Source organism: Melospiza melodia, unplaced genomic scaffold, assembly GCF_035770615.1.
Source record: "Melospiza melodia melodia isolate bMelMel2 unplaced genomic scaffold, bMelMel2.pri scaffold_48, whole genome shotgun sequence".
In the NCBI taxonomy this organism is placed as follows: domain Eukaryota; kingdom Metazoa; phylum Chordata; class Aves; order Passeriformes; family Passerellidae; genus Melospiza; species Melospiza melodia.
Genome location: NW_026948796.1, coordinates 1,966,674 through 1,979,679, shown reverse-complemented (window position 1 = coordinate 1,979,679; position 13,006 = coordinate 1,966,674). Strand labels below are relative to the sequence as shown.

The 13,006-nt window shown below is 46.7% G+C and overlaps 1 protein-coding gene across 1 annotated transcript; it reads left to right on the top strand.

Moving 5' to 3' along the window:
- Positions 1-11,848: 11,848 nt before the first annotated feature.
- LOC134413715 (olfactory receptor 14J1-like) lies at positions 11,849-12,766 on the top strand. Its single transcript, XM_063147753.1, has one exon. The coding sequence runs from the start codon at positions 11,849-11,851 to the stop codon at positions 12,764-12,766; it is 918 nt and encodes a 305-aa protein (XP_063003823.1).
- Positions 12,767-13,006: the final 240 nt, after the last annotated feature.

Below are 13,006 nucleotides of genomic sequence, written 5' to 3'. Positions count from 1 at the left end.
GAACGTTCCCTCAAAATGCTGTTAGACCCCATTGGCTCCTTCCCCTGCTACTATGTCTGTTCCTGTGCTCCTGAGCCACACCTTCCCTATTCCCTGATTGGCCCCCTTATCTTTGTACTGCCCCGAGTTCAGGGTCAGCCCCCAGGCCCCTGTGGAGACAAAGTGAGACCCTCTGTGTGTGGCTGCTGGGACCTGAACATCTCCCTGCACAGCTGAATAAAACATCTGTGGAGATTATGCAAAGGTCCTTTTTGCTTCTTTACCCTGGACTATGCTAGCAGCAATTCAGACTGCTACAGAGGAGAAGCTACAGTACTGGCACCAAGATTTTGGCAACTTGACCATAGGCACAGAGGGTGTGCAGGATGCTCTCTATGAATTCCTTAACCAGCCATCTCTGGTGCTGGCATATTCCCTCCAGCTTCTGGTGCAGCCAGGGCCACCTTTGGTCCAGTAGATGACATTGTTACTTGAAAAATTCAGGCCATACCTTGGGCAGGAGGCCATCCACAGGCTCGGGTCCTGCAGCCCCCTGCTCAGCTGGGGACAGTGTTCCCTGTGGGGAAGATGGAGCAGCCATCACAGGGTCTTGGGGGCTGTTTTCAGCAAGGTGGCCAGGCTCTCTCCCTACTGGACTCCAGCAATTTTTTGGGGGAGCTGATGGCACATTGTATGTAGTCCTGTTCATCCCACTCAGAAAACCTGACAGCTTCTATCATTCTTCTGCAGAGTGGGCACAATGGATTTCTCTTTGCCCACTGCAGGATGCAGCCCAGGCAGAACTGGTGGTGATAGGGCAGAGAAAAATTCACATCCTTCTTAATGACCTGGCAGGTCCATTCTGTCCCCATGGCCATGTCCATCTGTCCCAGCAGGAGGGAAGAGCTGAGGACCATGAGCTGCTCTCATCAGCAATCTTGCTTGGCCAGAGCCCAAGCTCAAGCCAGAGTGGTCCAGGCTCTGTCAGTGCCTAAATAGAAGCAGAAAGGGATGTTGTATCACAATCCATTCCTTGGTGAAGGAGGTCCATAGCAGCCTCAAGAGGCACCTCAGACACTCAACAGTCAAGGCAGTAACATATGGACAGCACACAGATGGCAATTCATGGCTGGGAGAGCATTCGTAGACATATCTGTAGAAGCGAAGGGAGACGACCCATTCTTTGATCAGCATCGAACTCCAATTTATTGATCCCACATGCACATTTTATAACTGTGTTAATTAAGTTCATACATATTGCAAAACCCGAGCTCATCATTTGCTACCGATTACACACCACCCCCTCCTTTTGTTTTCAATACCTGTGGTTTGTTATTGAGACCAAGACTTGTTTTTCTCATCCTGTTGTTACTGTTCTCAAGGCCTCCATGTTTGTCACTCTGCTTTCCCATATTATCCAAGGACAAGGTATTTACTTGTTATTAAAAAATAAGCCTGAGAACTCTGCTGTTTACAGAAACGTTATTGAGAATTTTGTTGTTTACAGGAACAGGCTTAAGAATTTGCTGCTTACAGCTGCCTTTTACTTTTCCATCTGCTGTATATTTTCATGGCCTTTTTTTCCTTCAAGCCATGTCTGAGCAAAATTCTCCAACAAATTCCCCGTTTTTCCTTTTTGCACAAGGAGGTTTGTCTGCCGGGTTTTTTCTATCATTCTACTGACTATATCTTGAATACAATTAAAAATACAAGGTAAAATAAGTAAAAGCATTTAAAAGCACACTTAGTATCTCTATAAGGTTCCCCAGCCACCGTCCGAGCAATGGCTTTTACCCCAAAGGGTTAAAACCACCCCCAACTAAGCCATAATGGCCTGCCTTATCAGGCATTGCAAGGTAGGTGGTAATTGGACTAAGAAAAGAAGGCTGTTGGCTGTTTTCATTAATGCGAACCCGGAGAGGAGGCGAACAGCCAGGGCTAATAATGCTGGAATCTACCCCAGTGTCCAACAAGCCTGAAAATGATCCTTTCTGTCCTTGAAATTCCCCTTCCACCCTTTTCTTGGGTCTCTCAGAAAGGTTCAAAGTCAGTAAGGTAAGTCCTCCAGTGGATTCAAAACCTTTTCCCCCCTCTCTTGTCCTTTTACAGTCTGTAATCCCTTAGTCATTTGGCTCAAATGGCACCAGCTGAGCAATTCTCAGTCCTTTGTTAACTTGGAGAGGTGGGAAAGGAGTATGCACCATAACATAGAGTCCACGCCAATGACACCAAGCAAAACAAATAATCCCAACAAATGCAGATCATAAAAAAAAATCTAGCATAAATCTATCTAACATCACTCAAACTTAACAGCACTTAAAGCACTTAAAATATTTAAACTTAACAGAACTTAACATCACTTAAACTTAAAAGAAATTAAACTCAACAGAACTTAACTTAGCAGAACTTAAGTTTAACAGACCTTAACTTTAACAAAACTTAACCTTAAACTTAACAGATTTTCAAATCAACAGAAATTACATGTAAAATCACTTAAATTTAACAAAACTTAACTTTAACAGAACTTAACTGACTTTAAATTCTACATAATTTAAACCTAATATAATTTAAACTTTTTTTTTTTTACAGAATTTACAGAATCTAACTTCACTTAAACTTAATAACATTTAAACTTAACAGAAATTAAACTGAACAGCACTTAAACCTAACAGAAGATAAACTTAACAAAACTTAACCTTAACAGTATTTAACATTTAATGGCAGCTAATAGACAATTTAACCTAAACTACTTAGCAAAGGATAAAACTTACTATAGAAATAGAATATAGCATTTACTATAACTTACTTACAGGCCTGATTCTAAAATACTAAGATGAAACAACTTTACTTGAATGAACTTAAACATAAGGAGTTTGTTCAAGGTATACCTGTGGAAAAACGAAAAAGCACACTCATTACATCTTACTTATACAATCGCTTTAACGTATCTTTAGCATTTTTAAATTTTTCAAAATATAATTTCAGAGTTTGATGTTCCACCGACTGAGTTATCTGGGCTTCTGATGTTTAAAATCTATGTTAATACAGGTGACTTTAAGAAAGGATGGATGCTAAGCCAAATGGGCCAAAATTTGACCCACGCAGTCACTACACTGATTTCTCTTTCACAGTGTCTGCCAGGAAGAACAAAAAGTCTTTTTACCTTAGGTGAGGAACATCTTGATAGTAATGCTCCTTGGTGTCGCTTGTTTATTATCACGGGTTTCTTAATTGCAGTAGGGATCTTTTCTTTTGTTGACAAGAGTCACATTTATTACGGCTGTTAGGTCTAAAACTGAAGCTTTTTGCGGGCCACGGGGTTATCAGCATAGCTCCTACGGCAGCTGCTCTTTCCAAGCCGAAGTTCCCTGTGGTGTCAGGTTGGAGACAGGAGAGGGTGCTGATGCTGCAGCGACGACTTCTGTTGGTGCGGTGTCACTGCAGTTCGCGCTCCTGGGGAAGTTTCCCGATTTCCGTCTGCAAGCGCTCGTATTATGAGTGTCCGAACGGCATCTCCGGCACCAGAGTCCTGCAGCCTGGCATTCCCGGCGCCTGTGACCCATGCCTCCACATCGGTAACATTTCATGCGGCCTCCTCTATTTGCTGGTGCCAGTGCAGCTGACGCTTGAAGAGGTGCAAGAGCAGCTAACACCTGATTCTGAGAGGTCCCTGCTTGTTCTTGTAAGGGTAGCCCTAATTGTGCTACGCATTCATTTACAAGCCCTTGCCAATGAGCATTAAATAACAATTGCTGAGGCTGAGTAAAGATCAATTTAGCTATCTCATGGCAATCATTCTCCAGAAGGAGAAGACTGGCATCAAAAATATAATCTAACATCTGTTTGGCTGGCTCACTTTTCACTCCAAACTGGCTAACAGTAGACCTCAGTTGAGACAGCAATTTGCAATCAAGAGCTGTAATAGTAGCCTGCATGCCCCCTCCCTCCTGCGCAGTGAATACAACAGGACAAGCCAGCTGGGTAGCAGCACTGATAAGCTCCTCATCCCCCTTTCTCATAGCATCTCTGGCAAGCACAGCCCAGGCCAACCTCCATTCCCTTGCAATAGCCCCTGCTAGGTCGTTTTCCATCCCAGGGATCAGCTAATTGATTTTCGGGAGATTATCGGGTGGTCTTGGCCATAGTTTGTGTTGTTCAGGGGGTGTGGAAGCCTCAGAAGCACTCTGTGTAGCCTGGCTTGCTGAAGAGGGCAGCGAAGCAGGTAATAAGACAGTCCTCATTGCAGGGGCTAATGGTAATCCCCTGTCCGGATCGTGTCCTTTATTACACCCATGAGCGGCGTTAGCCTGCTGGGCAGCCTCTTTCTTGGCCTGAAACTGCAGTAATTCATTGCGAACGACCCGCCATAATTTACCTAACTTCTTGGCAGTTTTATCACCCTCTAAAGTAGCCTCCCATAATAAATCACCAAATTTATGCCACTCCAGTAACTCGTGAACCGTATGGGGGTTAATAAAAACTCCCCTATCGCAGCCATAAGCCAAAAGTCCTGGTAAATCCTTTTGCAAATCTATCCCCTTAACCTGCCTTTTTTGTAAAAAGACACTAAATGTCATATGCTGCTTGCCTTTCCATACCTAAAATCATCAGTGCTGATTGCAGCCTCTTCAAGGTCCGTGCAGCTTGTATCAGTCAGGCTCGCCTGTACGACACCTGAGGCACGACATGTCTCAGCTTCTTTTTTATCCCTTTTACTTTCTTCATGTTTACTGCCATCCCGGCTGCTCAGGACCTGACCCGTGTCTTCCCTCCTCCGTAGTGCGTTGCCGTATCACGATCAAGTGTCACCATTTGTGGAAGCGAAGGGAGACGACCCATCCTTTGATCAGCATTGAACTCCGCTTTATTGATCCAACATGCACATTTTATAACCGTGTTAATTAAGTTCATACATATTGCAAAACCCGAGCTCATCATTTGCTATAGATTACACACCAACCCCTCCTTTTGTTTTCAATACCGGTGGTTTGTTATTGAGATCAAGACTTGTTTTTCTCATCCTGTTATTACTGTTCTCAAGGCCTCCATGTTTGTCACTTTGCTTTCCCATAATATTCAAGGACAAGGTATTTACTTGTTATTAAAAAACCAGCCTGAGAACTCTGCTGTTTACAGAAACGTTATTGAGAATTTGCTGCTTATAGCTGCTTTTTACTTTTCAATCAGCTGTATATGATTATGGCGTGTCTGAAAAAAACTCTATAAGCCATATCTGAGCAAAATTCTCCAACATCCAAGGGGCTACTGTGACACTGTGGAGAATCGTGGAACCAAGAACATCTTTCTGTTCTCTTGGAACCAAGAACATGTGGCCCAGTTGGGCCGCACGGTCCCAAGGGGTCAGTGTGAAGCAGCGGGACTTTGTGAAACCAAGAGGTCATTGCTGCATTTCAGGGCCTTGTTGAGCCAAAGGACTGTTGTTATCCTGCAGGGCACCGTGGATCCATGGAGAGCATTGTGGAAGTGCAAGGCCCCATGGAGACCATTGTGACACTGTGGGGGCCCCATGAAACCAAAGGGCCATTGTGGCCCTGCAGGGCCTCGTGGAAGGAAGGGGCCATTGTAACACTATGGGAACTTGTGGAACCAAGGGAATTGTTGCACTACTGGCCCCAATGGAACCAAGGGACCATGATGACACAGCGGGACTTCATGGAACTCAAACACCATTATGACACTGTGGGGCCTTGTGGAACCCTGGAGACCATTAAGATCCTTAAGGACTTGTGTTATCAAGAGGCCATTATGACACCTGAGGACATCATGGAAGCAAGAGAACCACTGTGGAACTGCAAGGCCTCATGGAAGCAAGAAGCCACTGTGACACTGCAAGGCCTCATGGAAGCAAGGAAACGTGAAATAGGTGTGGCCGCCTTGGTCTCCCAGGGGTCACCTGACAGGTCTGGCTGACCTTGGAATGTGGAAGGCCACTCCTATCTGCCCCTGAAACACTGGGGCTCTGGGCTTTCCTTTGTATAGAAAAGAACTGTCCATCTTTTCCAGGTATCCTTGGCCAAAATTTGGAATCCATCTCCAAATTTCTGTATATCCAAGGATTGCTGCCAGACCAAAGTTGCCAGGACAGACAGGTCTGGCTGGTCTTTAACTCCTGATTGCCAGAACTCACCTGTTTATCCAACACTGGAAAGGACTCTGTGATTTGCTTTATATAGAAAACATCATCATTCTCCAGGCACAAATGTCTTAAATTAGGACTCCACTTTCAAAATTTTGAATATCCAAGGATTGCTCCAAGCAAACCTGCCAGGACAGACAGGGCAGACTTTCCTTGACCTCTGGTAGCTGCCATTCATCAGCTCCTGAAACATGGGGGCTCCGTGGTTTAATTCCTATGGACACCAATAGGACATTTGGGAGCCTTGTGAAATGAAGGGGCCATTGTGACACTGCAGAGCACCATGGACCAAGGGACCATTGTGACACTGTAGAGCTTCGTGGAACCAAGGACAACATTGTGGCTCTGTTGGGACACATGGTCCCAAGGGACCAGTGCAAAGCAGCAGTGTAGGAGTTAGCCCAGCTTTAACTCAGAGTCAGCCAGGTTTTACCCCAAAGGAATTGGGCATTAGTTTCAAGTCCTGGAAAATCATTCTTTTAACTTAGGGTGAGTTTGAGAGTTCCCCCATAAGCCTTTAGTGTTGCTGTGCTAACTTGTCCAAGTTCTCCTCCCCTACTGGTTACTGGTTTCCCCTATATGGTTATTGTTCTAGAGTGTTCTACCCACAAGTATCTTTGCTGTTGCTTCCCCTTTGTCTCAGGTCTTTGGATCCTGCCCCTCATACTGTCCTCGACTTCTCCATGTTTATTGTTTTTCACCCTGGTATTAAAGTTCCTTTTAAAAAACTCCATCAATCCTGTTCCTTTTCATTTTCACCACCCTCGCCCTGAAGTCAGAGAACCAGAGAGGTTTGTTGCAAGCACCTTCATTGTGACATTTGGCACTCGAACAGGGACCATGACATTCAGGGCTCCCTGTGTCAGTCACGTCAGCTGGGGTTAGCTGATGGATAGGCGAGTGCTCCCTGGTATTTTGGATTGTGCTGGGCCCAGCGGATTCATCGTTGCTTCGAGGGACCTTGCTCAAGATCAGCAGGAACAACGACAGTTTCACCTGCATAGGATTGCAGGTGGGTTTAGGGAAATGGAAGACATTTTTTGCCCATTTTGCCACTGTGTTTTTACAATATGCACCCACATCCCATAATTGATTTGACGTGTTCCGGTGGCTCTTCCCCATAAGGCAGAGAAAGAGAAAAATGGGCAGCCAGATGTTCCAAGTAGAAAGGAGCATATATGGATGCTTTAATTCTCACTGATCATGACATAAAATTTTCAAAGAACAAATTAAAATCAATTGTGAGGTGGATCATTAAAAATTTTCCAGATGCCTCTGCTGATGAAATCCATACCACTGAATTTTGGGACTCAATGGGAGTTAAACTGTAAAATTTTCGATCAAAATGGACCCCATTGTATACCACATGCTCCCCATCTTCCACACCACCCTTGACCAGCAAGTAGTTTGCTGAAAACTCAATCCATTGGTCACACCAAACTCAGGACCTCTCCTCAAACGTGCCTTTCTCAGACCTTCCACGATGGTCCAAGATTGCAATGCCCGTGCGGTCTTGGAGCATTATGCCCTGGAGATTCAAGATGGAAGGAGTCTGAATGAGGCTTGGGAGCCTGACCATCCTCCCTCCATCTTGGCTCCTCCACTTCCTGCTACCACAACCTTCTCTCCTGCCATGAAGGAACCTCCAGACTCCATCCCCACAATTGTGGGTCCCACCCCCACTGTCAATCATTCCACCTCCACCTTGGACCATGCCTCCAGGACACCATCCCAGATGTCTGCCATCCTAGATCAAGGCCCTTCCTCCCCAAAACCTGACAAAATGGCAGTGCCCCTTACCTCACCCGCCAGCAACAATATAACCCCATGGTCACAAATACTAAGCCCAACTGTCACACTATTTCTAATCCAAATGTTTTTGCTCCAAGGTATTCTTCCTCCCCAGAAGAAAGTTTGGATTCCCCAGAGCCACCTCACCCCTGAACCCCAGAAGGCCCCTAGGAAAGGATCTGGAAAGAAGCAGTTAAGGAAGGGGACTGGCAAATAGTCTCAAAACTCCTCATTGCTCCCATATGTTATGCACGAAGGGGGCAGAATCCCAGGTATCAGCCATTGGTTTACGGGGAAATCAAGGATCTGTGTAGGGCAGATAAAGACCATAGGAGGGACTTACCTTGTTTTAATGGCCTAATGAGGGCCATGTTTACAGCACGTGTCTTAACCCACTATGATTTAAAATGTATTGTGACCATGTTGCTGTCACCTACAGAATACACACTGTGGGAAGGCAGATGGAAGTGTTTACTAAATCAATTAATAGCAGACTATGCTAATAATAAGGCAAGGGCAGGACTGACAACCAACCATCTAGCTGGAGAAGGACAACAAAACCGACCAGATGATCAAGCAGCAGGTATTCCCACAGAAGTATTGGATGATAATGATATGGCTTTGAAAGCTTTAATCCATTTATCGGATGGTAGCACCCTCACTTTGGATTACCTTGGGTGCGTGCAGCTAAAGCTTTAGGACAATTTGACCATCCTGGGTGCCTGTTAAGTAAGCAAACCAATGCTACCTCCCACACATTGGGTGGCCTGCTCTCAGACATAGAGACCATCAGACATGCCACCTTGCAGAATAGCGATGGATTTTTTACTCGGGGCACATGGACATGGCTGTGTAGACTCTGAGGGATGTGTTACATGAACCTCTCCAGCCACAGTGAGTCAATCCAAAAGAGCATTCAAGTATTGAAGGAAGGGTTCAAGAATCTTCAAGTGGAAAACAAAGACTGGTTCAATAAACTCTTCCAATGCAAAGGAATAAAGGGTTGGATGATATCTAGCTAAAACAGGACTACTAATTCTCATAGTGGTTGTTGTATTGTTAATTGTCTCATGTTTGTTTGTATGCTTTTAGAAAGTCTTAAAAATTTCTTTCAGTTTCATCTTTGTTGTAAAACAGAAAGGGGAAAGATATCCAACAAGGGTCCTCATGGACGCCTTGGACGAGAGAATTGGAGGCCATGATGGCACAAAAACCTCTGAGATTCAGTGTGGGAAGGAAAATCCTTAAAAGTACCTAAAAGCATTCTTAAATCCAAAAAGTACCTTAAAACCTTGAGTATCTCAAAGCATTAATGAGCCCCACTGAGTGTCACTACAAAGCTCTCCAAGGACTCATTAAAGCAGAAAATAGGGGCTGTGATTTCACCAACCTCTCACAGAGTCTTTATCAAAAGGGAAACTCTAAGTACTCTAAAATAACTGAAGTACCCTGAAGTCATAATGAGCCCCACTGAGTGCTGTTACTGAGAATGACTCTCCAGGGACTAATTACAGCAGATAATTGGAGGCCATGATCGCACAAATCTCTCAGAGACTCCAAGGCAAAAGCCAAACCCAAAGTCCTTTGAAAAACCTGCAGTCCCTGCAGGGAGCATTCAGGAGCCCCCAGAGCCATTCCTGAGCAAGGCTCCCCAGGGACTCCTTCCAGCAGATCCTTGAGGCCACTGGGATGTGGGCTAGCGGGGGATGCAGAGGGCAGGACAAATGGGCTGAAAGTGCTCAGTCTGGTTGGGGCAGTGCCAGAAGGCCCCAGTGCCTCAGGAAAAGGTGTCTCCTCACAGCCCTTGGTGGCACAGACCCTGCTGCTGTGCCCCAGGGCACCAAGACTTGGCTACTCTTTGTCCTCACCTGTCATCACTGCCTGCAGTTCTCTGCTCTGCCTGGGGCCTGGGGACACTTGCTCAGTTGTGAACCTCAGTGGGATCCATTAAAAGTCCAAGAAACTTTGGAGTTGGATTCTGACTTGGAGTTCTGGAGAGGTTTCTTCAGCTCCTTCACAGGGACTGATGTTCAGGCCCTGAGCACAAAGCCCCAGAGGCTCATTAAAGTCCTTGTGCTGTGTCTCTGCTGCTGAGCTGGGCTGGGCTCCTGGCACAGAGGCAGCTCCTGGTAACCAAGAAGAGCTTCAAAAGCACATTTCTCTTGATGAGCAGCTTTTCTCCTGCCAGCCCAGCAGGGCTGGGGCACTGCCTGCAGCCACCCCGGACACAGCAGAGAGGCACAGAGAGCTTCAATCAGTCAGGGCTGGGAAGGTGCTGAGAAGTGCCTGGGGCAGAATCACTGCCAGCCCTTGGCACAGGAACCTCTGGCTGCAGGACAATGCAGCTGCAGTTCCTGGAGGCACCTCCTGAAGCTGGAACATCCCACTGCCTACAGACTCTGTGAGTACATTCTGAGTATTTCTGGTGTAGGGGAGGTGAAATGTTCTTGAAGCTCTGACATGCTGAGGGGTTCTGCTCAGTCACAGAATATTTACAAGTCAAGGATTTTGATAGAAAATAGGATATTTCCTAAGACTTTTTTTCAATTTCCTACTATTGGTGAATGTCAGGAAGGGAGGGTTAAATATTAAAGGTAGTATGAATTATTAGTTAATATTTTGCCAATGCCTGAGACATCCAAACTGTTCTTTTTAGTGATCAATAGGTTCATAGGAGATCCCTAATTTGGTTTTAGCCACTGCCCGTAGACTGCAACAGCATCACCTTTGCTCTTGACCATCAGGCTCAGTCTGAGCTGACCTTTCTCCAAGCTGCAAACAGAACCTGCCCCCAGCCAGAGCCCTGAAAACAGGCAGGGTTCTGTCAGGCCAAGGAGAGGGCACAGAGATTTGGGGTCTGTGAGTGCTGGCAGGGAGAGATCAGGCACAGGGAAACATCTGCAGGAGAGAAAATCTCCAGGAAGCAGAGAGAATATCAGGCAATAAGAGCAAATAAAACACAGAAATGTTGTCGCAGGGAGAGATAAGAAAAGTCCACAGGATCCCCTCCAGTGCAGCACCTCCCTTCGAACAAGCCCCCTCCCTCCTGGCCCCCCAGCCAAGCCTCTGCCCTCAGGGCCGGGGCTCCAAGGCGTGCAGCCCCTCCTGTGCAGGCAGAGCTGCAGCAGAGCCAGGGGGCAGCTCTGCAGCCCTGGGCCCAGTTCCCTCTGCAGAGCACAGGGCTGGGAGCTGCTGCCGGGCACTGGGGGCTCTGGCAGGGGGCACAGGTGGCTCAGGGTGATGCTGTCCCCAGTGCCCGGCTCTGGGCAATGCTGTCAGTGCAGCCAGGGAAGGAGCTGCATCTCCCTTCATCCAATGCCATCATAAGGACACCTGGAATCTCCCTGAGATTTCAGTCCAACCTGGGAGTTCCAATCCAGGGTGCAAACCTGTCCTAGAGCATCTCTGAGTTATAAGATTGATGTGGAAAGGCAGAAGTGTTGTTACAGTGAAAATGCTGCTGGGTTGGTGAAATGTGCAGAGAGAGTCCTTGGCTACAAATGTGGAGCTGGGCTGTGGTGGATCCATCTGCTCTCAGCTGTGCCTGGTGACATTTTAGGCGAAGCACAGAGAGGTGATCACCCTCGACCTGAGAAAGGTCAAAGCCCAAAGAAACTCTGAATAGGTACAAACAACACACTATCTCCCCTCACTCTCCACTCATCATCTGGCCTCAGGGAACTCACTCTGTTCTACCAGAGGGCAGCAGAATTGCTGAGAATCTCTGCTTTTGAACAATACCAGGAGAGACATGGGGGGAGATTAAAAAGAAAACTTCAGAACGCTTAAACAAAAAAGCATGTCCATGTATGTTATAGAGGATGGTATCTGGGAAATGGCTTTGATTTTGGTTACAGGTATCCCTTTTGAAGCTTCACTACCCATGTCTCCATGAACAGATCCCCAATCCAGCCTCAGCAAATGTCCAACAGCAGCTCCATCAGGCACTTCCTCCTGCTGGCATTGGCAGACACGCGGCAGCTGCAGCTCCTGCACTTCTGCCTCTTACTGGGCATCTCCCTGGCTGCCCTCCTGGGCAATGGCCTCATCATCAGCGCCGTAGCCTGCAGCCACCACCTGCACACGCCCATGTTCTTCTTCCTGCTCAACCTGGCCCTCAGTGACCTGGGCTCAATCTGCACCACTGTCCCCAAAGCCATGCACAATTCCCTCTGGGACACCAGGGACATCTCCTACACTGGATGTGCTGCACAGCTCTTTTTCTTTGTGATCTTCATCTCAGCAGAGCTTTCTCTCCTGACCATCATGTGCTACGACCGCTATGTGTCCATCTGCAAACCCCTGCACTATGGGACCCTCCTGGGCAGCAGAGCTTGTGCCCACATGGCAGCAGCTGCCTGGGCCACTGCCTTTCTCAATGCTCTCATGCACACAGCCAATACATTTTCCCTGCCCCTGTGCCATGGCAATGTTCTGGGCCAGTTCTTCTGTGAAGTCCCACAGATCCTCAAACTCTCCTGCTCCCACTCCAACCTCAGGGAACTTGGGCTCATTGTGGTTAGCCTTTGTTTATCATTTGGTTGCTTTGTGTTCATTGTTTTCTCCTATGTGCAGATCTTCAGGGCTGTGCTGAGGATCCCCTCTGAGCAGGGACGGCACAAAGCCTTTTCCACCTGCCTCCCTCACCTGGCTGTGGTGTCCTTGTTTATCAGCACTGGCATATTTGCTCACTTAAAGCCCCCTTCCCTGTCCTCCCCATCCATGGATCTGTCAGTATCAGTTCTGTACTCCGTGGTGACTCCAGCTCTGCACCCCCTCATCTACAGCCTGAGGAACCAGGAGCTCAAGGCTGCAGTATGGAGACTGATGACTGGATGATTTCAGGAACATTAAATTTCTGGCCAATTTCTGAAAATCACTTGTAATAAAAGTAATTTTTGATATTTCTTGTTGCTTTCATCTTGGTTGTTCTTTTGCTTCATTTGACTTAATATTGTCCCCAAAGAAATGTCCAGGTTTGTGCCATTTTTTGTTAAGTTTCTCTCCACATTCCCTATGGCCACAGACTGTCAATGATGGGCTAAACTCTTGATTTTATTTAAAAGAGATAAAGGATCT